General features: G+C 39.3%; 1 protein-coding gene across 1 annotated transcript in view; it reads left to right on the forward strand.

The window, feature by feature from the left end:
• The window catches only part of DNAH8 (dynein axonemal heavy chain 8), a 297717-nt gene that overhangs the window by 92272 nt on the left and 179184 nt on the right, over window positions 1-26261 (forward strand). Inside the window, exons 27-35 of the mRNA XM_084967979.1 lie at window positions 3725-3921; window positions 4464-4590; window positions 7262-7497; window positions 9905-10009; window positions 15090-15203; window positions 17009-17071; window positions 21135-21235; window positions 25260-25397; window positions 25566-25806. Coding sequence (XP_084824105.1) covers window positions 3725-3921; window positions 4464-4590; window positions 7262-7497; window positions 9905-10009; window positions 15090-15203; window positions 17009-17071; window positions 21135-21235; window positions 25260-25397; window positions 25566-25806 — 1322 coding nt within the window. The remainder of the gene's footprint in view (window positions 1-3724; window positions 3922-4463; window positions 4591-7261; window positions 7498-9904; window positions 10010-15089; window positions 15204-17008; window positions 17072-21134; window positions 21236-25259; window positions 25398-25565; window positions 25807-26261) is intronic.

The raw sequence follows: 26261 nt of genomic DNA on the forward strand, positions 1-26261 counted from the left end.
AGGATCTCCTAGGAAAACAAGGGGTGACTGTGGCTTGTTGTGGGGGAAGGACATTGGAGGAAAAGATCTTGTAAATAATCATCTGCGTGAACTCCCCTGGAGGTGGCCGTTTGGAAAAATCTGGCCCTACCTATCAGGGCTAAGAAGCCCCAGGCCAAACAACAAACCAGGTGGGAACATAGCCCCACCCCTCAGCAAACAGGCTGCCTAAACGCCCTCCCCACCCCAGGCACACAGCCACCTCTAATCTCACCCAGAGACTCAAATCAATAAAATTAGAAATGAAAAAGGAGAAATTACAGTAGAAATCAAAGAAATATAAAGGTTCATAAGCGACTACTACAAACAACTACATGCCAATAAAATGGACAACCTAGAAGAAATGGACAAATTCTTAGGGAAGTACAATCTTCTAAGACTAAACCAAGAAGAAATAGAAAAGTTAACAGACTAATCACAAGTACTGAAATTAACCTTGTGATTTAGGGAGTTCCCACTGTGGCTCAGCGGAAATGAACCTGACTAGCATCCATGAGGACGCAGCTTTGATCCCTGGCCTCGCTTGGTGTAGCCCACGGATCTGGCATTGCAGTGAGTTGTGGTGTATGTCACAGACATGGCTCTGGCTTGGCCCTAAAAAGCAGAAACAAACAACAACAACAACAAAACCCCCTGTGATTTAAAAACTTCCAACAAACTAAAAAGTCCAGGACCAGATGTCTTCATAGGCAAATTCTATCAAAAATTTATGAAAGAGTTAACACCTGTCCTTCTGAAACTATTCCAAAGAATTGCAGAAGAAGGAACACTCCCAAATGCATTATATGAAGCCACCATCACCTTGATACTGAAACCAGACAAAGGTACCACAAAAAAAGAAAATCACAGGTCAATTTCACTGATGAACATAGAGGCAGAAATCCTCAACAAAATGTTAGCAAACCAAATTTGGCAAAACATTAAATGAATCGATCACCATGATCGAGTAGGATTTATCCCAGGGATGCAAGGATTTTTCAATATCTGCACATCAATCAGTGTGATATGCCACATTAACAAACTGAAGAATAAAACCATATGATCCTCTCAATAGATGAAGAAAAAGCTCTTGGCAAAATCCAACACCCATTTCTAATAAAAACCCTCCAGAAAGTGGGCATAGAGGGAGCCTACCTCAACATAATAAAGGCCATATATGCCAAACCCACAGCTAACATCATTCTCGATGGTGAAAAGCTGAAAGAATTCCTGGTAAGACCAGGAACAAGACAAGATATCTACTCTTGCCACTATTATTCAGCATAATTTTGGAAGTTCTAGCTGTGGCAATCAGAGAAGAAAAAGTAGTAAAAAGAATCTAAATTGGAAAGGAAGAAATAAAACTATCACTGTTTGAAGATGATATAATACTATACCTAGAAAATCCTAAAGATGCTACTAGAAAACTGTTAGAGCTCATCCATGAATTTGGCAAAGTTTCAGGATACAAAATTAATACACAGACATCAATTGCATTTCTATATGCTAACAACAAAAGGTCCTAAAGAGAAATTAGGGAAACAATCCCATTTACCATCACACCAAAAAACAAAAACAGGGGAGTTCCCGTCGTGGCGCAGTGGTTAACGAATCCGACTAGGAACCATGAGGTTGCGGGTTCCGTCCCTGCCCTTGCTCAGTGGGTTAACGATCCGGCGTTGCCGTGAGCTGTGGTGTAGGTTGCAGACTCGGCTCGGATCCCGCGTTGCTGTGGCTCTGGCGTAGGCCGGTGGCTACAGCTCCGATTCAACCCCTGGCCTGGGAACCTCCATGTGCTGCGGGAGCGGCCCAAGAAATAGCAACAACAACAACAACAAAAGACAAAAGACAAAAAAAACAAAAACAAAAACAAAAACAACAAAACCTAGAAATAAACCTACCTAAAGAGACAAAAGATTTGTACTCTGAAAACTGTGAGACACTGATGAAAGAAATCAAAGATGACACAAAAAGATGGAAAGATATACCATGCCCTTGGATTGGGAGAATAAATATTGCCAAAATTACTATATTACCAAAGGCAGTCTAGAAATTCAATAAATCGCTATCAAATTACCAATGGTATTTTTTACAGAACGAGAACGAAATATTTTTAAAGTTTGTTCGAAAGCACAGAAGACCCAGAATAGCTAAAAAAAAAAAAAAAAAAAAGTACATGAAAAGGTGTTCATCATCGCTAGTTATTAGTGACATGCAAATCAAAGCTACTATGAGGTAACACCTTACACCAGCCAGAATGGCCATCATCAGAAAGTCTACAAACAGTAAATGCTGGAGAGGGTATGAGAAAAGGGAACCCTCTTACACTATTGGTGAGAATGTAAATTGGTGTAACCACTATGGAAAACAGTATGGAGATTTCTCAAAAAAACTAAAAATAGAATTATCATATGATCCACAGCAATCCCACTTCTGGGCATCTATTTGGAAAAAAATGACTAAATAATAAGACATCTCCTCCCCAAATGGACCAAAGATTAGACAGGGAAATGCAAATTATAATCATGATGAGATATCACCACACACCTTTTGGAATGGCTTAAAAAAATTGACAATACCAGTTGTTGAAAAAGAACCTGGACCTGTGATACATTGCTGGTGGGTTGTAAAAAGATACAGCCACTTTGTACACTGTTTGATACTGCCTTAAAAAGTTGAAAATATCTTTATCATTTGGCTCAGCAATTTTATCCCTAAGGAATTTATCCAAGAGGAATGAAATCTTATGTCCACATAAAGATGTGAATGTTCACAGCTGCATTATTTGTAATAATCCCAAAAGCTGGTTGAGAGGTAAACAAAAAGTGGTTTGTCTACACAGTGGAATACTTCTGTTCAATAAAAGGAGAAGACCAAGACAGGCAACATTAGTTAATTAATTAAATGAATACCTTGTACTTTTTTTTGCTTTAATTTTGTCAAATTTAAAACAAAAGAGCAAAATGCGTTGGAGGACACTGTGGTAAGTAAGTAGATGCTATTCGGCTTCAGCTAACTGTGGTCATGCGGGAATACCAGGTTAAACCATTTTAAAAGAGAAGTGGAAATCAAATTTTGCATGAAATCTCACAATTTTTAATTGTTAACACCTGCTAAAAAAAAATAAGGGACTGTTTGCGATAAACAAAAGTGTGGGTGTGATCTCTGCTTGATGGAGAATACTTGAGAATTTCAATCAAGGCAGTGTCCTGATCAGGTTTTGGCAAGAAATGGTGATGGTTAATAGTGATCGTCTGATCTCTGTACACCAGCTGCTGAATTGAAGAGGCGCCTACTGTTGGCTCATTTAATCCACACAAGTATTTCCATGAAGATTAACTGACTTAAGGTCATTTAAGGAATAAATGTGGTGCCTCTCCTTTAACTACCAGGCTGTTCCGTAGGGTAGCAGTTTCAATTCTTTTGATCTTTCCTTGGAGGACGTTTTGCTTTGGGGGAGTGTTGCATCAGTATCTTTCTCTTGTCTCCTCTGAATAACCGTTTCCCCACTTGAAAGAAATCTAGACCTCAAAACTGATGCTATGATTTAATAAGTGAAGCTAGTGCAGGAATAGCCCTGAATTACTTGGAGGAGGGGGTCTTTAAGAGAATAAAATTTGAAAAAAAATCTCTCTCAGTATTAAAATGGATAGTGTTTAAAGTTGAATATGGGGGTTATCTGAAGAGTAACAATATCTGTTTTCAGAATCTTTTGAAGAAATTATTCCCGCACGGAAGCTGAAGAATTTTTATCCGGGTGTGGCGGAGCACAAGGACATTTCCAAGCTGGTCCTCCTCCTTTCTTCGTCTGTGAATTCCCTCAGAAAGGTGGCCCATGAGGCCCTGCAGGACTTTCAAAAGTACAAGAGTCTCTGGACAGAGGACCGAGACGTGAAAGTGAAGGTGTGTTTCCACTACTTGTGATGCAGTTAGGGTTTTAATCGTTTCTATCTAATTCATGTGGGAGGAGCAGGAAAATGTCAATGGTAGTGACAAGAATTTAAGAACTGAGGCTATGAATCTGTGAACACATCATGTCCTGTGTAATTCTCACATTGACACTGGGGCAATTGATAATAACGAGGCTCACGCAGATTTTGTTGGATTCATTTAACCATTTGAGGGCCAATCATGTTCCATGCATGTCCAGAGACCAGGTATTCAAGAGTGTGTCACGCTGACATAGACTCAGCTGTAGTTGTGGTTAGAGACTCAAGGAAAGTTTAGAACTCTGAATAACCATTCGCCCAAATGTGAAATTCCCTCACATAGCCTCCTCTTCCAGTAGTAACAGCTCATCCCCTTTTGCACTGAGCCACTGGCCCAATAGCACATACACGTGGAAGGATATACAAGCAGATGCAGTTTTCTAATTTCACTGTTAGAAGTGTAAGATTTACGTTGTCAAAAACCTAACGAAAGCATTGATTCTTTCCTTGCCGCAGGAGTTTTTGGCTAACAACCCCTCTTTGACTGAAATTAGATCTGAAATTCTACACTATGCTACTTTTGAACAGGAGATTGATGAGTTGAAGCCTATTATAGTTGTAGGAGCACTTGAATTGCATACAGGTATTTTTAATTTTTTTTGTTTTTTAAATTATAGTTGATTTACAAGGTTGCGTCAATTTCTGCTGTACAGCAAAGTGACCCAGTCATATATATATATATGTAGACATTCTTTTTTTTCATTTATCTTCCATCCTGTTCTCTCACAAGAGACTGGATGTAGTTCCCTATGCTATACAGTAGGACCTCATTGCTTATCCATTCTAAATGTAATCGTTTACATCTACTAACCCCAAACTCCCAATCCATCCCACTCCCCCCCCCTTCCCCTCCCCCTCGGCAATGACAAGTCTGTTCTCCATGTTGCATACAGGTATTTTTAGAACATTATGTAAAGTATCTGTATTTTCATGTGAAATGTTACTTTATTTAGAAGGCAGTTATTAAGCTACCGTGGTACAATTCCATAAACATTAAATACTTCTGGACCACCAATATTGTTCATATGTGTGTTGTACATATTATATATTATGGTGTATATATATATATATATAATATTATACCAGAGTGGTTTAACACACTTAATACACTGCGCAGTTCCTCAGCTGACATTCAAAAAACTAAAACGCCACAGGAACTACAGGTTACTGTGAGGAGGGGGTTGTGCGTGTGGGATAAGAGTCAAAGCAGTTTGAGGTCTCCTGAGAAGTCAGAACAGGTGACGTTAGAGTATCAAAAGATGATAAGACAGTCACTTAGTGTCTAAAATCAAAAACTCGAGCTGACTCTGTTGCTCACTGCGGTGAGGGAGAGCGATGCTGGACAAGCACAGTGTTTCCAGCAGAGCAGATTGCTGGTCTCCTAGAGGCTGTCTGGGAAGCACGGCATCCAAGGATCGTGGGCATAAATAGGTGACCACCATCTGTAGAAGGTTGCTTGCTCAGGTGAGACTGTTGTCATTTGGTTGGCACTCTGAGGCAGGGCTTATTGAGTATGTCTGTCCTGATTGGTTGACATTGAGAAGGGCAGGGCCAATGCTTAACCGACTTGAAAAAGTGTGTGAACTGAAGTGAGTTGGTGTTATGGTTATGGCTCCTTATTACCATGGTTACAGAAGTAGAATCAGTCTTATCCTAAATCTGTGAGATTTTATCCTTGGAAGATATTTGCATGACCTGTTTCACAACAGCTGTCCACCTTAAGTAGACATCCAGATCCATCCTTAAGGAGTCAGTGTAGTGGTGACTCTCACATTTGAATATCAAGATTCCATGACCTCTTTGACGTCCATCTCTTCTGTTGATGATGATGAAAGTGCCCACCTCATGAACTGCTTTACTTGAGACACTAGCAACCAGTTGATGTTCAGTAAATATTAAATATTGTTATTATATCTATCCATAAGAAATTTAATTTGGAGAAGAAGCAAAAGTACTTAAGGGGGTTATTTAGCTAGAAATCAGAAACCATATATCAGGGGCGAGAGTTATAAGAACTGTAGAGTTTTGGAAACTGTACTTCACCTATTGTTATTGTTGTTATCATGTAAATTTCCAGCTTGCTTCCTCATGGTGGTTAGAACCATGATTCTTAATTTAAAAAAAAAAAAACAACTGTAGCACAGTGGGAGAGTTGGCCTCTGATTTTAGAGAGAGAAAAGTGTAAAATGGAATGGGTGACTATAGTTATAAAGAAAGGGGAAGGTGGGCTGAATCTTTGGGGCCAGAGGAAAAGGGGAAAAGAAGCCCACGAGGCACGGACCTCATGAGATAGAATCTCATAGCCTCGGTTGACAAGTTGCCTGTGTGTCTTTTCTGAGGCTGCAGTTTTCTCAGCTCCCTAGTCCTCTCAGTTTAACCATTGAAAGATGGGAGGGGAGGAATCTATTTCATGCTTGGCAGGGCTGGGGATGTAGAGTACTAGGAGAAGAGGAGTGGGTGAGGATTGATAAGGTAGAGTTGACTAGTTACTCTGTTGTTTTCAAAGAGCAGAAAGCTCTTTAAACTACCTTCAGGGAAAAAAGGTGTATCTCAGAATCCAAGCTGCAATTGGGTGGCAGGAATGGGCCAGCACCAGTAGAGGAAACCAAGGGACAGTATAGGAAGCCAAGGACACCCTTTCTCTCTGCCTCTCTCATTTCTCCTTCCTTTTCTGCATGACCTTTTCTGCTTCCCAGGCCACATGGCTCCCCCTCAAGTCTCATTCCAAACTCTTAGGAAAGGATTCTGCTTGGTCCATAAAAGGTCAGGATTGGTGGGGACACTCAGCTAGGTCCAGGGAGGAGGTCAGGTTATACATATTGTCTGACCATGTGGGCAAGGAGGGAGTGGAACAACAGGAAAACTGGGCAGGTTTGGCAGACGAAAATTGTGCTACACCCCCCTGTGTGGGGTGACAAGGAAGACAGTGGGGGAATGAGTGAGGGCTGTTAACGGGATGGGCAGAAACAGAACTGGGTTTACATTGGATGGTGCTAGAACTAATTTCCAAAATCTTCTCCTTAGACTTTAGTGTCCTTCTCATGAACAGCTTAACATACTCCATGGAATTAAAGTCTTCAAAATCTAGTAACCTTACTTACGGCCCATTTAACTCAGACCACGTTTCAAGTGCTCATTGTAGCTAGTGGCTCTCAAATAGGATAGTGGAGTTATAGATGCTCAGATTACACATAAAGCGAATCGTTTCAGAATGTCAGTTGTGTTCTATTTTGACCTTTTCATGTCTTCGCCAGAGCCAATGAAACTGGCCTTATCAATCGAGGCTAAGGCATGGAAGATGCTGCTCTGTCGGTATTTGAATGAAGAATACAAAAAGAAAATGTCAGACATGATAGCATTTATCAACGAATACTTGAAAAAGTTATCTAGACCCATTCGTGACTTAGATGATGTCCGGTTTGCAATGGAAGCCTTGTCTTGTATCCGTGATAATGAAATTCAAATGGACATGACTCTGGGACCAATTGAAGTAAGAAATGATTGCGTTTTTCTTTTATGATATGCTTTTTTTTTTTTAAATGGACAGTAAAAAGTTGATTTTGTTAACATTTTTCTTCATCTGTTTTATGGCATAGTCTGCCTGTATTTCCTCTCTGATGTTGATGTCCTTGGAGGGATTCTGATAATCATCAACAGTGAACAGTATATGAAGGAATATTAATATATTAATAAGGCTGTGCTGGTCTAGACAGTGTTCCGTTTCCATGCTGTCACCTACCTTTTACAGAAGAGAATGATTGTATTCTTTCCCGTCAATCCTGACAAGTTAGGCAAGTTCCCCAAATATCTTGGGCTTTCCTTAGAAACCAGCTGTGGGTCTCAGGACCAGCTGTGGCATATAGTGGCATATACCACGGGCAGCTGGTGGAAGTGGTGAACTGTTGGAATTTAAATCAATAAGAGCCACTTTTAGGGAAGAGTACTGTTTTAGTTTCCTCTTGCTGCTCTAACAAATTACCATAAACCTAATGGCTTAAAACAACACAGATTTATTATTTTACAGTTCTAGAAGTCAGAAGTCTGAAAATGGGTCTTATGGGGGCTCAAATCAACATGTCAGTGGCGCTTTAGGGGAGAATCCTCTCCTTGCCTTGTCCAGCTTCTAGAGACTGCTTGGCTCATGGCTCCCTTCCAACGGTAGCATCACTCCTATCCCTGCTTCTGTCATCACGTCTGCCCTGACTCTGAATCTCCTGCTTCCCTCTTTCCCTTAAACACACCTTTGTGATTACCTAGTTCATCCAAAATACCCTACCTCATCTCAAATTCTTTAACTTAATCATACCTGCAAAATCTCTTTTGTCATGTACGGTAATATATTCCAGTAATGTGGTCCAAGTTCTGGAGACAAGGGTGTGGATAGCATCGGGGAGGCAGTTATTCTGTCTACCACAAGTATTTATGGTTAATACTTAGACTTTCTGGCTCATGGTGATAATAAAAAGCAATCTCTTGGAGTTCCCATCATGGCTCGGTGTGTTAAAAATCCGACTAGTATCCATAAGGATTTAAGTTCAATCCATGGCCTCTCTCAGTGGATTAAGAATCCAGTGTTGCTGTGAACTGTGGTGTAGGTCACATATGTGGCTTGGATCCTGCGTTACTGTATTTGTTGGCAGCAGCCGGCAGCTGCAGCTCTGATTTGACCTGGGAACTTATAAATGCTGCAGATGCAGCCCTTAAAAAAAATAGTCTCGGGGGAAAAAACTGTAACTGCAATGTATACATCTAAGGATGACCTGACCCCCTTGCTGTACAGTGGGAAAATAAAAAAAAAAAATAGTCTCAATTCATTTTGTTCCTATTTTTAAAAATTCTCTGTGGACAGAGCACTCCCTCATTGCCTGTAATACCTGGAGATTATCACTCCCGTCGCCTCCTTCTGGAACCCACTATTCATGACTGAGCATTACTTTCTTTTTTTTTCTCTCTATTATTTTTTTTTATTACTCAATGAATTTATTACATTTGTAGTTGTACAGTGATCATCACAACTGAGCATTGCTTTCTTGAACCCATGGCATCTATACTCTTTGGCAATTAATGGATGTCCCACCTTTACTGCTTCATTAAATCTTAGTATTTGGGTATTTTGATCGCTGACCACTCACTTCTCGAAATTCAACAGACCATCGTATCCTTTTTTTTCCTGACTGCTGAAACGCAGGTCTTCAGCATAAATTCTTTTGATGAGGCCAACTGCCAATTCATCACTTTAAAAAAAAATTGGTATAATTGGTATATAATGTTATACAAATTTCAGGCATATGACATTATAATTCATTATTTGCGTACTCTTAAAGCAGTCACCACCTCAAGTCTACTTCCCCTCCATCACCCCCTTCACCCATTTCACCCTCCTCACAGCCCCCTTTCTCTACGGTAACCACCCATCTGTTCTCTGTATCTGTGAGTGTTGTTTTTTCCATTTTGTTTGTTCACTGATTTATTTTCTCCACAGTATCTCCCACCTCATCATTTCATTCCATTCCTCATTATAGCCAACCCGTATTTTAATAGAGCATGAGAAAACATTTTGCATGGTGTTGGCATATAATCAAGGAGAAGAGAGAGGCAGAAAATTAGTCTAGGGTTTTTGTGTTTTGTTTTGTTTTGTTTTGTTTAGGATACTTTAGTATCTCAAAGTGATCTGCCCACTCTCCACCAGAATCACCTAATCACCTAGGTGCTTTTTAAATCCAGATTTCAGGGCCTGGGATCTAGAGTCAATACCTGATGTCAGTGACTGGAGCTTTTCATATATGTTCAATTTTGGGAACCATTCTTCTAGTCTTTTAAGACATAGGAGTGTGTTTCTAGGAGGCATCTAAATCATTTGGCGGTTACATTCCTTGTGATTTTTTTTCACCCCACAGGAAGCTTATGCTATTTTAAACAGATTTGAAGTTGAGGTAACCAAAGAAGAGTCAGAAGCAGTTGATACCTTGAGGTATTCTTTCAACAAATTGCAGAGCAAAGCTGTAAGTACAAATTTAATTCTTTTTTTCTTAAGTCACTTTCCCCAGGAAAAAAAAATACATTTCAAACTTTTTAAAAAAGCTTAATATATAGTAATAGCTGCATTGAGGTATAATCCACATACTATAACATTTACCATTTCAAAGTATACAATTCGGTGATTGTTATTCACACAGTGCACAACAACCATCATCACCTAATTTCAGAATATTTTTTGTCACCCCAAAAGAAACCCCATGCCCATTAGTAATCATTTCTCATTCTCCTCATCTCAGCCCCTTGGAAACCACTAGTCCACTTTTTTGTCTCCATGGGTTTGCTTTTTTTGGACATTTACTATAGATAGAATTGTATAACATGTAGTCTTTGGTGGTCAGCTTCTTTCACTTAGCATAATATTGTCAAGGTTTATCCATATTGAGATCTCATGTACCAGTACTTCATTTTCCTAGCGGCTAATGGTGTTGAGCATCTTTATACATACTAATTGGCCATTTGTAGATCTTCTTTGGAGAAAGGTGAATTTAAATCCTTTGCTTGTTTTTTAAAAATTGGGTTATTTTTCTCTTTATTTTTTTATTTTATTTATTTATTTTTGTCTTTTTGTCTTTTTAGGGCTGCACCCACAGCATATGGAGGTTCCCAGGCTAGGGGTTGAATCGGAGCTATAGCTGCCAGTCTACACCACAGCCAGAGCAACACCAGATCTGAGCTGTGTCTGCGATCTACACCATAGCTCACGGCAATGCCAGATCCTTAACCCACTAAGCAAGGCCAGGGATCGAACCTGCAACCTCATGGTTCCTAGTTGGATTCATTTCCACTGTGCCACGAGGGGAACTCCTGTCTCTTTATTTTTTAATTTTAATTTTAATTTGTTTTTAATAGCCGCACCTGGGGCATATGGAAGTTCCCAGGCTAGGGGTCGAATTGGAGGTACAGCTACTGGCCTACGCCACAGCCACAGAAATGCCAGATCCAAGCCACGTCTGCAACCTATGCCACAGCTTGTGGCAGCACCAGATACTTAACCCACTGAGTGAGGTGCAGGATCGAACCTGCGTCCTCATAGACACTACGTTGGGTTCTTAACCTGGTGAGCCACAGTGGGAACTCTTGTCTCTTTATTTTTGATTTGTATAAGTTCTTTATAGATTCTGACGTAAGTCCCTTATCAAAGGATTAGCAAATATTTTCTCTCATTCTGTGAGTTTTTTCACTTTCTTGATGGTGTCTTTTGAAATAACAGAAGTTTTTAATTTTGATCAAGTCCAATTTGTCTTTTTTCCCCCTTGTTTGTGTTTTGGTATTGTATCTAGGAAACCATCACCTAATCCAGGATCATGAAGGTTTACTACTATGTTTTCTTATGAGAGTGTTATAATATTACCCTTACATGTGGGTCTTTGATAAAGTTTGAGTTACTTTTTGTATATGGTGTGAATGAGGGGTCCAGCATCATGTAAAAGCACGTAGATATCCAGTTAGCTCAGTGCCATTTGTTGAAAAGACTCTCTATTCAACAATGAATTGTCTTGGCACTCTATTGAAAATCAATTAATCATAAGTGTGAGGGTTTTTTTTTTTTTTTGGACTCCCAATTCTATTCTGTTGATCCATTTATCTACCCCTGTGCCAGTCTTGATTACTGTAGCTTTGTACTAAGTTTAAAGAAATTGTGGTAAAATACATATAACCTAAAATTTACATCTTAATAATTTTTAAGTGTAGAGTTCAGTAGTGGTAAGTGTATTCATATTGCTGTGCAACCAGTCTCCAGAACACTTTCATCCTGCAAAACTGAAACTCTATACCCGTTAAACAACAACTCCCCATTTCTCCCTTTCCCCAGCCCCTGGAAACTACCATGCTACTTTATCTCTGTGAATTTGACTACTTCGGGTACCTCACATTATTAGAATTGTACAACATTTGTCTTTTTGTGACTAGCTTACTTCAGTTAGCATAATATCCTCAAGGTTCATCCATGCTGTAGCATGCATCAGAATGTCCTTCCTTTTTAAATGAATAATATTCCATTCATCCATCAGTGGACACTTGGGTTGCTTCCATGTTTTAGTTGCTGAGAATAATGCTGCCATGAACATGGGTGTATAAATATCTCTTTGAGACCCTACTTTTAGTTCTTTTGGATACACACCCAGGAATAGAATTGCTGGGTCATATAGTCATTCTATTTAGAAAATGTTAGGACTGTCATACTGTTTTCCATTGCAGCTGCACCACTTTACGCTTCTACCAAAATAGTGCACAAGGATTCCAAAATCTCCACATTTTCACTAACACTCATTATCTTCTGTGTCCTTGATAGTAGGCATCTAAATGGGTGAAGTGGCATTTCACGTAATGGGTGAGGTGGTTTTGGTTTGCAGTTCCCTAATGAAAAATGATATTCAGTACTTTTCATATGCATGTTGGCCATTTGCTAATAGTCTTTGGGAAAAGGTTTATATAAGTCCCTTGTGTGTTTTTAAGTTGGGTTTTTTGGTTTTTGTTGCTGAGTTGTAGGAGTTCTTTATATATGCTGGATATTAACTTCTTATGAAGTATATGATTTGCAAATATTTTCTCCCATTCTGAAGAGTGCCTGCCTGTTCCTCTTGTTGATTGTGTCTTTCTAACCCTTTTTATTTCTCTAAAGTAGGTGGTGAGGTCTCTCCTTTCCTAATTTTAGTAATTTGAGTCCTCTTCTCCTTTATTCTTGGTTAGACTAGGTAAAGTTTTGTCAATGCTATTGATTTTTGTGAAGAAGAAACTTTTAGTTTGTTGATTTCCTCTATTGTTTTCCTATTCTCTATAGCATTTGTTTGTGTCAGTTTATTGTTATTTTCTTCCGTCTGCCTGCTTTGGGTCTAGTTTGTTCTTTGTCTGGTTTATTAAGGTGAATGGTTAGGTTACTGATTTGAGATCTTTTTTCTTTTCTCTCCCTCCCTCCCATCCTTCTTCCTTCCCCTCCTCCTTCCCTCCCTCCCTCTCTTCCTTCCTTCCTTCCTCTTTTTCTTTTTCAGCTACACCCATGGCATGTGGAAGTTCCCAGGCTAGGGATCAAATCCAAGCCACAGCTGTGACCTACACCACAGGTGTAGGATCTTCAACCCACTGTGCCAGGCTGGGGATTGAACCAATGCTGCCAAAGAGACAACCCAGATCATTAACCCACTATGCCACAGTGGTAACTCCATTTTTTCTTCTAATATAGGCATTTATAGATATAAATTCCTCTCTAAGCATTTTTTTGTGTGTGTCCTTTTAGGGCCACACTCTCAGCATATAGAGGTTCCCAGGCTAGGGGTCCAATTGGAGCTATAGTCACTGGCCTATGCCACAGCCACAGCAACACGGGATCCAAGCCATGTCTGTGACCTACACCACAGCTCATGGCAATGCCGGATCCTTAACCCACTGAGTGAGGCCAGGGATCAAACCCGAGTCCTCATGAATGCTTGTTAACCACTGAGCCATGATGGGAACTCTCTCTCTAAGCATTTTTGATGTTGGTAAATATTTTGACATTAAAAATGAACTCCAGGGAAGGGTGTAGATTCTTTTATTATACTGAAACTTTAATTGGATATGAATTAACATTGGCTTAAAATTTTCTGCTTATGGTAAGATTTGTCAGTGAGAGTGAAACATAGCACAATAGCAAGGACACAGAGCTGAAACCGGGTCATGACAGGTGATTCCAGCTCGGCCACCAGCTGATTGTGTGATCTTATGCAAGTTAATAACCTTTATTTCTCAATTTCGTGTGGTCATTTAGGAATATTTTAGGAATTTTAGCAAATGTGGTTATGATAATCATCTGAAGTAATGTACATAAGATATTTTAAGACTTGTTTTTGTTTAAATTCATATTCAATATTGACCAGGAAACTTATTTTGAAAGGTACTAGCTGGTTAATCCAGCAAGTGAATCTTAGGTAGAAGGTGGGGAGCCCTCTGTTGATTTAGTGAAGCCCAATTTTCTGTTATTGTTCAATGGAAAATGTTCACTTGGCTTATTTACCTATCTCTTTAACTGGTAGTAGTAAATCCACTGACCCATTCTTTGCTATAGTTACTTTAAGAACTATGGGAGTTCCGGCTGTGGTAACGAACCTGACTAGTATCCATGAGGACGTGGGCTTGATTCCTCAGTGGCTGGATCCTTAAGTATCTGGTGTTGCTGTGAGCTGTGGTGTAGGTCACAGATGTGGCTTGGATCCTGCCTTGCTGTGGCTGTGGTGTAGGCCAGCAGCTGCAGCTCTGATTTGACCCCTAGCCTAGAAACTTCCATATGCCACTGAAAAATAAAAAATGAAGTAACGTATGTTCCAACCCAGAGAGATGCTGTTGTTGAGAGCAGTTCAAAGTGGGAGCCCTAGAACCACACTGCCAGGTGTTAAATCTTTGATCTTATCTCGTCCTGGTGCTGGGACCTCAAGGAAATTACTTTGTCTCTCTGTGCCTCAGTTTTCTCACTTGCAAAATGGGTATAATATTAGTATTTACCACACAGGCGGCAGGGGGGCGGGGTGGCTTGTGAGGATAAAAGGAGTTAACATATAGAAAGAGCCTGGCAGGTGGTAAGCATGAATTAAATGCTAGCTCTTTTGACTGAAGGTTTAAGCAGAAGCTTTGAGGACCATTGTGGAGGATATTTGCTAATTTTTTGAATATCTAGAGTAATACCATTTTCTTATGGGAAACGGGTCCAGTTACTGCAACCACATGAACCTTCAAGAGACTGCCAATCCCAGACCATGGCCTGGTCCCAGAGACTGGGCCCCTAGTTGTAACTGTTTACCCTGGCCTTAGCAGTGGGCTGTGCTGGTCAGCCAGAACACTCTCTTTATGGCAGTTAAATAGTGCTGCTTCTAGGTCAGACTTGAGTCTCCTGTTAGTATAATCAGACTGCTTATTTCTGCGGTTTGTTTTTGCTCGTTTGTTTGTTTTTACAAATAACATTGCAGAGACTTCCTTACTCATGTAGGAGCTAGGTGAGATAATCTTGTTGGAATAGAATTGTAGTTTTCATTTAAATACATTACTTCTTGAATATTATTTTTTTCATTCTAGGTCTCTGTACAAGATGAACTAGTTCTAGTGCAGCCAAAGTTTAAAAGTAGTCTGCTCGAGTCCGTGGAAGTTTTTCGTGAGGATGTAATGAACTTTGCCGAAGCATATGAGACGGTAATTTAAGTGTTTGCATGCTGTGTGTTGAGATGTCCAGCGGTATGTTTATATGAGATGAAGGTCATGAACCTGAGAAATACACTGTGAGTTGTACACTGTGTGTACGAAGCTATCTTTGCATGTTTGATGCTATCAAAAAGGGGGGATAGGTATACTTTTAAGCATGTTTTATAGAGGAAGAAACATTTAACAGATAAAAGGAGCAACATCTTTGGAGCTTGTGGAAGGAAAAAAAAGTGTGGGTTTGTTCTTTACAGGGCCGGAATACTCATAATTGAAAATGTAATACACTTGCTGGAAGGCTGTAAAACTCTAAATGTCCTAATAGCAGGGTATTATGCAACTGATTTTTTTTTCTTCACTAACTCTTAGAAAACCAAAAGAGTCACCAAAAATAAGTAATAAATGTCATCCTTGGTCAGCGCCACAGACTGTTCCACCTGGTGTGATGACGGATAATGAATGGTTAATCCCTCTGAAGTTAAACTCAGAAGTGGAATTTAGTCCTCTAACACATTCTGCTTTGTTTTAGTGGTCACAATAGATCTGGAATCATCAGATAATTTAAACCCTTGGCACTCCTTTTATAACACTTTTTTTTCTTTTTTTTTTTTTTATGGCCTCACCCACAGCATATGGAAGTTCCCGTTCCAGGGACTGACTCCAAGCCACAGCTGCGGCCTATGCCCCAGCTCTGGCAATGCTGGATCCTCTCACCCATGGCATCAGGCCAGGGATCAAACCTGCGCCTCTGCATGACCTGAGCCACTGAAGTTGGATTCCCTAACCCACTGTGCCACAGAGGGAGCTCCTTATAATACTTTTTAAACTTAATCTTGAAGGTTAGATTTTATTGCTGCATTATTCTATTATCCTGGCAATCTAGTCTATTATTTAGCATAGCTATAATATTCATGATTGCACAGACCATCTATGGTCTTTTTTGCAACTGTTTTTTGGCTCATGGTCACAAGAGAGCACATTTTACTTCTTCCAAGTATTCAACTTACGTGTGTCTGGTTTCCATATTGGGCTGAACTGTTAGTGAAAAGAGATGGTTGTCAGCACACTGAATCAGTTATTCTGATGCACACCCGCAGCATCATAAGTTATCATCATAAAGGAACTGAAACAGAGCTCTTGCATTAGGAAGTTCATATAAAATGTAATTTAATCATGTTTTTTTATTAGCTATGTCAAGGTCCTTTCAAAATGAAGAGTGATGCAAATGTACTAAAATTTATTGTGAGAATAGTTACACAACTCTGTGGATATAATAAAAACCACTGAATTATAAGTTTCAAATGAGTGGGCTGTGTAAATGAATTATATCTCAGTAAAACTGTTACAAAAAAACAAACAAAAGCTTCATGTACAGGACAAAATTAGACCATTTAAATTAAAAATTGGAGTTCCCGTCGTGGCGCAGTGGTTAACAAATCCGACTAGGAACCATGAGGTTGCGGGTTCGGTCCCTGCCCTTGCTCAGTGGGTTAACGATCCGGCGTTGCCATGAGCTGTGGTGTAGGTCGCAGATGTGGCTCCGATCCTGCGTTGCTGTGGCTCTGGCGTAGGCTGGTGGCTACAGCTCCAATTCGACCCCTAGCCTGGGAACCTCCATATGCCACAGGAGTGGCCCTAGAAATGGCAAAAAGACAAAAAAAAAAAAAAAAAAAAAAAAAAAAAACAGATTAAATTAAAAATTATATTTATTTGTGTAAAAGGAAATAATAGGTAAACCCAATAAACTGATAAATACATATGATTAATAATTAAAATGGAGATGATATTGTTCATTACAGGAAGGACCTATGGTTCCAAATATACCACCCCAAGAAGCTAGCAACAGGCTCCAGATATTTCAGGTAGAACTACTTTTTTTGTGGTCATGTCGACAACGTGTTGTTATTGTTTACAGTGACTTTAGAGGGAAATTTATGCATTTTACCTGACAGTGGAAAAGTTAGTATTTCAGGTGCCTAGACTTGAATTATATTTGAATCCACGATGTAGTGCAATTGATTCCTTCTCTTCTATCCCACATGCTTTTCTGCATAGAGTAGCCCTCTATGATTTTAGGGAACAAGACTTTGATTTTGAACTTGAGTGTGTACCTTATTTCAGTTTCAAGTGTCTCATTTGTATGAGTGATAAAAAATTCATAGAATAATAAAATGTATCAAAATAGGATTTTGAATATTGACAGTTTCCCTGTCTTTCCTCTGTATCCATTATTTTTCCTCCCTCTCTATCCAACACTTTAAACCTCCCCAGTCCTATGTCCAACTTCAGATTACAGTTCTCACTGGACCAGACCAGCCATTCATCATCTTTTTCTACACTCAGATCATTGAGCACGTCTAGAGAAAAATCACACACCCACTTGGATTAATATTTTGCAAATTCATGGATTTTTATGTCAGCTCGCCCCTTGGGAGCATCAGGGAATTTTGTTATTTGTTCTCATTCTCTATCCTGTTTTCTTTTCTTTTTTTAATTTATTGGAGGGAGTTCCCTTCATGGCTCAGTGGTTAACGAATCCGACTAGGAACCATGAGGTTGCGGGTTCGATCCCTGCCCTTGCTCAGTGGGTTAACGATCTGGCGTTGCCGTGAGCTGTGGTGTAGGTTGCAGACATGGCTCGGATTCTGAGTTGCTATGGCTCTGGTGTAGGCCAGTGGCTACAGCTCCGATTACACCCCTAGCCTGGGAACCTCCATATGCCACGGGAGTGGCCCTAAAAATGGCAAAAAGACAAAAAAATAATAATAACAATAAAATAAAATAAAATTTATTGGAGTATCGTTGATTCACAATGTTGTATTTGCTTCAGGTTTACAGCAAAGTGAATCAGTTATACATACACATCTATCCATCCTTTTTTCCCATGTAGGTTATTACAGAGCATTGAGTAGACCTCCCTGTGCTGTACAGTAGGTCCTTGTTAGTTACCTTTTTTATATATAGTAGTGTGTATGTGTTAATCCCATCCTCCCGTCTATCCTGTTTTCTCCAGTGGCTGTACTATATATTTGTATTGTCTTTATGCGCCCTATCCCACTTGCATTCTTGGTTGTTTAAAAAACATTTATCAGATGCTTACTGGGTATCTTGGTTGATAGGAAGATGATTTAAGAAATGGTTCTAACATCCAAGCTGCTAAAATCTGGTAGGGAGACCGCTAGATAGATAGCAGAACCATGTGGTGACCACTGTGACCTAGTTAAGAGAACTTGGAAACAGATATAAGGCACTCCCAAGCCAAATGGGGGCTGGTGAGGCAGACAGAGAAGACTTCCTGGAAGAGGCAGGACCCACACAGCTTCTTGAGGGACTAATTAGAGTGAGCTAGATGAGGAAGGAGGAAAACAAGGTAGGCAGAATTTGTGGCTCATACAAAGACCAGGCAGTGAGGAGGTAAACAGGGAGTTTAGGGCGGGCGCCGAGGGCAAAGGGGAGAGGATGAGGGATGGGGCAGCACAATGGCGGAGGTCACGAATGGGAGGGCCTTGTGGGCTACAGTAAGGAGCTTGTGGGTGGAGGACTCTGAGCCAGGAATGATAGGATCAGATTTAAATTTTTAAAACGGTTGTGTTTTTCAAATATTTCTCTGGCATTAGTGCAGAAAATGGTTTAGAGGGAGGGTGGCCCGACTGATGACAGTTTCCATCACATAAGCAAGATGCTATAAAGATTCAGACAAAGCAAATGCACTTGGAATGAAGAAAACTGGATGCCTCATGAGTTTGCTGAAGAAACTGACTTGATAGGCTTGGAGCTTGAGCTGAGGGGAAAAGATCAAGGCTTCCAGCTTGCGCAGAAGTACAAGTGAGAGGAGGAGGAGTGTGGGGATCCATTTGAACAGATGATCCTGTCTCCAAATTTGCAGGGAAAATTTCAGAGAGATGTGCCCCCTCCTTCTTGTCCTGGGGCCTCTTTACTCTCCGTCTTGTCTCTTCTTAGGTCAACCCTTTTCTCTCCTTTGCTTTTAACCTTTTTCTCCCTGCTAAATCTTCCCAATTAGCATTTAAAAAACTATTTGTCTTTCCTTCTTAAAATAACAGTAATAACACCTCTCTGTTCTGCACCCCCCCCCCAGACCTCCCTTGTTTCTTTGCTTCACCCAGTCTGTTTCCCTGCATTTGTACTCAGGCAGCTTCCATGGTCATCCCGCCAGGACATACAGAGCTGCCTTCCAAAAACCAGCGTTTTCTTCTTTACAGGGAATACCAAAGTTCTGCAGCTAATCTAGTCATAGGAACGCTTTCTGTAGTTTTTGCCACAGTACTGGGCAGGTGTTTCGCAATACCCTTTACCTATGTCGGAGGTTACTTCATATTTTTTTCCTCCCAAAGCAGATGGAGGAGTTGAGTCAGTAATTTGTTCTCGTTGCTTTATGTACATGTTTTGTTCAGGCTGGTTCCAAGCACAGTCTTACCAAAAAGGTTCAGTCAGGTTGGATGGAATCTGTTATATCACAGGTTCTCCTGAGATGGGTAGGGGTGGTTCCTGTTTGCTGGAATCTAGCTGGGTATATGGATGAGGGTCATAGTTACAGACCTAACTCTCAAAAGCAGGTGCTCCCCTTGCCCCTCTCACCCCCCAAAATGAGCAGATCTAGATCTGGGGAAGAAGGAGGAGCCTCATCTCACACTGGGTCTCAGGTCCCGGTGGTGTTTTTTGATGCAAGTTACTCTGATTTGGGGCGTTTCCAGGTACTTGGCTGGCATGAAGCGTGTCATAGCAATGTCTGCTGTGAAGTTAAATGAAGTTTTTGTTTTCCCTTTCCTAGTGTCGCACAGTCCTATTATTGAGTAACCACTATACTAATCCAAGGAATATAAAAAATACAAAGTGGGGAGTTTCTGTTTTGACTCAGGGGTAAAGAACCTGACTAGTATCCATGAGGATGCATGTTCAATCCCTGGCCTTGCTCAGTGGGTTAAGGAGCCAGTGTTGCTGTGAACTGTGGTGTAGGTCGCAGACACAGCTGGGATCCCACGTTGCTGTGGCTGTGGCGTAGGCCAGCGGCTACAGCTCCGACTCCACCCCTAACCTGGGAATTTCCATAGGCTGCAGATGTGGCCCTAAATAGACAAAAAAAAAAAAGTGCAAAATGGCTCTTCCCTTCTAGGAACTAGGAGTTCACTGGAGTTCCTCCTGGGTCTTGACACTTTCCTGTTTGGGCTCCTGTAAAATGGGCTAATGTGCCTGTCAGATCTATGTCATCGGAGCACTGTGAGGTCTGATGCCAGACACTTTTGCAGGACTGGGAATTTAGGATCCTTATTGACATGTTATACAATTTATGTAGCACACACATACCTTGTCATGAGTGAATTATTTCTATTTCCCTTGGTGCCTTAAAACACTGTTCATACTTAGCATTCTAAGTATAAGATATTCAAATTCCATTTCAAAAGATCTATGCATTAATTTTGCTGTTTTAAACCGGTTAGAATTATTTCAAATGGTGTTAAAATGGAATCCTTTATAGAACTTTTATTGCTTGTAGAGAAAACAAAATTGAATGAATTATACCAATGCTTCACTCATTGGAACCGTATAGGAGAGACGACCAGTCTAAAACAGTGAAAAAGTCCGAATTATAGAATTTTTTAAATGCAGTTTCATCTCTTTCAGATGTATTTATAGGAGCATGAACTACATGTCTGGGGACCACTTAATTTACTAAGGCAATAATTTTATATAAAATGGATAATTTCAGAATGTTTGAAAGAAAATTTTCCTGAGAGTTTAACTTTTCCTCTGATAGCTTGGTATCAGCAAAAATTTGTTTCACAAATCCTTGTTTCATAGATGTTACTAAATAAACCTTCATGTAGCATTTATTCTTATTATAGTAAATTCTTCTTTAATAGGTCTGAATTAATTATATTTTACTATAATTTAAAAACCTTTTTATAGGCCAATTTTGATGATCTGTGGAGGAAATTTGTTACGTATTCATCTGGTGAACAACTTTTTGGGTTGCCCGTGACTGACTATGAGGTTTTACACAAAACCAGGTAAGTTTAGAAACTGGTCAAGTGTTATATGCAAATAATTGATACTGTCCATTAGAAGAATCATGTTACCATTAAATCTTTTATCATTCAGAGAAGACTCTGGCCTGGAAAACTCCTAAATAGTCTCTTCCTTCCTGGCTATTTCTGACCCATTGGATACAGTTTTCATATACAAAAGAAAATGTTCTAGGTGAATAGAAAATACACTGCAAAAATTCTGGGTGTTCATGCCAATATTTAGCCTGTGCTTAGTTTTTTTTTTCTTTTCACAATTTTTGAATGATGTCAATAATTGTGTAGAAGCATGCAATTTGGGGTAACTTTTGTTTGTTTAGAGGACTAGCCACCTTTGGCCTTTGCTTTCTTCTTACTGCATTAATGCTAAGTGCTTTTCCCTATTGGGCAGACAGAATTGGTTGAGATGGAAGGCCAAGGAACTTAATTGATTTTAAACAGTAGCAATTGTTTTGTTTTGTTTTTTTCTCCCTTTCTCGGCTACACCTGTGGCCTATGGATGTTCTTGGACCTGGGATCGAATCTAAGTCGCATTTGCAATCTAAATATCTGTGACAGCTGCAGCAACGCAAGATCCTTAATCCACTGTTCTAGGGCCTGGGGATGGAACCAGCAATACCACAGAGACAAGCCAGATCATTAACCCACCTACCACAGTGGGAACTCCAGTAACAACTGATTTTAAACTGTGGACCTAGGATTTAAAGAAGCATATTTTAATAGAATTTTAAATATAACTCTCCCTAAAAGCAGCATTAGACGAGATCGGGCATGTTCAGGGCGGTATGGCCATAGACTCAAAGGCAAATCTAAAACAGTGGCATTAGCTTGTTAGGATCTTGGCTTTAAAACTTTATGTTGACTTGTTTCAAAGTCCCAGCATGAAAATGTTTTGGCAAAACAGACATGAAATTGTCTGAAGCTAAATGAATTCTTCCGCCATGTAGGGTAGACGGTTTGTATTCTTTTGCTAAAAACAGTCATTTGCTAAGCATAAGGCAGTGCCCAGCTGTGTTAGAGTTGCAGATGTCTGGTCCTTTTCCCTGACTTATTGAATCAGGATGTCTGGGACTGGGTCCTAGCAAATCTGCATTTTTATAAACTCTCTGGTTAGTTCTTTTGCATCCTTGGTCTGAGGATCAGTGTTTTTTCACCCTCAGTTTTCTAGGAAAACTAATGATCCTCATCTACCATCTGGACCAATGGACCCTTTTAAGTGTTTATGTTTTTAAGTAATTGTGAATGATTTTCAGAAGGAAGAATAAAGGAATGGTGAAAAGCAAGTTTTATTACAAAATATAATAATAATTTAAGCAGTGAAGACCCAAATTTTTATTCTAGAATGGCCTGGGTTGAAATATACATGAAATGGAGACCAACTTTTGCTTTTATTTATTTATTTATTTATTTATTTATATTTTTTTAGAGCCACATGAGTGACACATGGAAGTTCCCAGGCTAGGGATCGAATCGGAGATGCAGCTGCCAGATACCACAGCCACAGCAACTCGGGATCTGAACCTCATCTTTGACCTACACCACAGCTCATGGATCCTTAACCTAGTGAGCAGGGCCAGGGATTGTACCCGAATCTGCATGGATACTAGTCAGTTTCATTACCGCTGAGCCGCAGTGAGAACTCCCAAGACCAACTTTTGAATATAGCTCATTAGCTGATATGCATGAACCTGGAGCATACCCATCCCGTAAACACTGACTCCAGGTTTCAACTCCATCTCCAGTAATGTCTAGCTTATCATTACTTACAGTTTTTTCTTGCACTCACATCATTAAAACTCAGAATGTTGAAAACTTGGACACATAGTTTTGTTGAAGAGGGGATCACCAACCTGTTTTGCAATATAAATACAAAAATCTTTACTTTTAAATTTGAATGATAAGTTCAATTAACTTTTTTCCCCTCATTTTTGCATTATCTATTTCCTTTGAATATATGTCTGTCTTCAACCCTTGTCCTGTTGTGGAATGTATCAAATAAAATTTACACAAACATCATAAATAATGAAGGAACACTATCACTTACCTTTTTACAAAGTGGGATGTTCTAGGCTCTTGCTGCAAAATATTGCACGATGAAGCCGTTGCCTCTTTTGACATATATTTTTCACTCATATATTAGTGAGTTAAAAGTCCATATAAGTTATCCTCATCTAAAGACTCAAAGGTCTGAGATTTCACTTACACACTCAGTTTCACTATCAAAATTAGAATCTAGAGTGCTGCTTTCTGTTTCTATTCTGTTTAAAACTTGGGAGGCATCTTCCTCTTCAATTTTCTTTTTTTGCTGTTTTAAATAGAAAATGAAAAGTACTGAAATCTTAATGATATTAAGTAAAAGCTAAACAGAAGTCAAAAGACCACAAAAATGATGTCTCCAGAGTTCCTTCTTTATATTTTCTTGAAAGATGATACAGTATCTTGGCCACTCAATAAGAAATTTAAAGGATTATGCCGCAGTAATTATTTTTTCACTATTGCATCATCCTTATAGGAGATTTCATCATTATTTTTTTCTCATTATTTTAGTCATTTTTTAGCATAATTGGGAATGTTCAGTGATTAATAATGAAATAATTTTTAGAATTATGAATTAGAAAAAGGAAACACGAATTAGAAAAAAAGATAACTAAGATTCCAAAATGTACCTTAGATTTATAAAAGGGTCCAGTGCCCCCTTGTGATGATTGCAAGTGTAAAAAAAATTAATGAACAGAAACATAGAGTTGGGAGACCAGAAGGGGGGAGCTGTCATACTCTGCAACCTTAGCAGAGCCTAACAGGAAGAAAGACTCCTCTTCTTTCCTGGCAACGAGTCAGCCAATGAAAAGCCATGGCCTTTGTGTTTACTGTAACCCTCCCAACTTCCTATTCCCCTCTATAAAAGAGTTCTTCTTCCCTGGCCATTCTGGGACTTGTACATGGCTCACCATGGTCACAGACCCCTAGCTGCAATTTTCTGCCAATCCCAAATAACGCCCCCCCCCCTTTTTTCTGGATAAATAACTGGAAGTCTATTTGTTTTAGGTCAACGCAAGATAGAATGAGCTTTACTCTGTCAAAAACACAAGCATATTTTATCCTTGATCTCTGCTTATTTATAATAAATAATAAAAGTTGTGACTCTCAATCCTTAGAAATAATTAGAGCTACTCAAGAAATAAACTGAAAAATAAAAATTGGATTCAGTGGACCCTCATGGTATGTGAAGGGCTGAAGAATTTGAGAGAGAATTCACCAACTCTGTTGAGTGGTTTATTTTTTGGTGTTTTACATAATAAAGTTTTCCTTTACTTGGCCCTGAAATCCCACCTTTTATTCTTGTTTCAGATATAACTCCATTTGGGCACTTAAAGCTTTTTGTAGGAAAATGGCATGTAAAGTCAGATTTAAAGGCAGACATAATCATAAAAATCCAGCAAGACAGAATTCCTACCTTGGCACAATGGGTTAAGAATACAGCTGCAGTGGCTGTGGTAGCTGCGGAGGTGCAGATTCAATCCCTGGCCCATCACAGGGTGGTAAAGGATCCAGTGTTGCTGCAGATGTAATGTAGGTCACAGCTGTGTTTCACATTCAGTCCCTCCCCTGGGAACTTCCATATGCAGCAGGTGCAGCCATAAAATTTTTTAAAAATCCAGCTTGCATTTGAAAGAAAAAAATCAAATAAAACCTTAGCCTTGGCTTTGATCTTGTTGTTAAGTTTTGGTCACATTGTTTGCAGAGATTGGTATGGTAATAATAATCAAACCATTTGTTAATGACATTTCATAGTATAACTTGTAGTATTTGAGACCTATAATCTTGACCTAGTAGATGAAGCTTTAATAAACTCTTTGTTTGGAAACCTCCAGGGTTGTATGCATGTTGTATCTAAGACATTATACACATAATGTATGAAATATTTGGTTGAATTAATTCTGCCTATTCAGTAATGGAATTTATTTTTTAAATGTATATTATGTAATGACTTAATTATTTGGTTTCCCAGAAAGGAACTCAACTTGCTGCAGAAGCTGTATGGACTGTATGATACTGTAATGGGCAATATTAGTGGTTATTATGAAATACTTTGGGGAGATGTAGACATTGAAAAAATTAATGCAGAACTTCAGGAATTTCAGAACAGGTGGGTTTCAATTGAATTAAATTTACCTTTTTATAGTGCCTGTCTTCTTAAGAGCCTTTAGATATTTCACAAATGAATTTATCTCATGATATGTTGTTAATATATTCATAACACCTTCAGAGAAATGCGTAGATGAAATAATTTTTTCTTTTCTTTTTTCCCTGAAAGATGTCGTAAACTGCCAAAGGGACTTAAAGATTGGCAAGCTTTTCTGGATCTGAAAAAAAGAATTGATGATTTCAGTGAGTCATGTCCTCTACTAGAAATGATGACCAATAAGGCAATGAAACAGAGACACTGGGATCGAATCTCCGAGTTAACTGGAACCCCGTTTGATGTGGAATCTGATTCTTTTTGTCTTAGAAATATTATGGAAGCACCACTCCTTAAAAATAAGGATGACATTGAGGTACATAAGATTATAAGATCTTACTTATCTCCCAAGTTTTAATCCTTAGGTTGGGGGGAATAAAATTCTCCATTTCTTTCTTTTTTAAAGAAGGTTATAAGGTCTTACAAATGGTCTATTAAATAATGTCTCTTTTTTTTTCTGAACATTGTGTAAATAAACATTTTATTTAAGAGTGTACTAATTATCCTGTATAATGCACTCTCAAAATTTGGTTTTGCAAAATGATGCTGTAACTCAAGGAGATATGATTATTTGAAATTTTTTTAGTTTTGGAGCTCTTCAGCCTATCCTCCTTGTCGCTTAACTATACCCTGCCTGCTCTGGTATTAACCACGCTAGAGTCTCACCATTACTTCGTTCAGTGCCTCTAAAGGAAGCCTTTTCCCTTCCTATAAAATGTCCTCTCTCTCTCCCAGTTGGAATCCCACTTATTCGCACGTGCTCCTTCCTCA

This window comes from Sus scrofa, chromosome 7 (genome assembly GCF_054392235.1).
Source record: "Sus scrofa isolate SSC_HxYL_T2T_F1_AM1 chromosome 7, Sscrofa_HxYL_maternal_Yorkshire_Landrace_v2.0, whole genome shotgun sequence".
NCBI lineage: Eukaryota > Metazoa > Chordata > Mammalia > Artiodactyla > Suidae > Sus > Sus scrofa.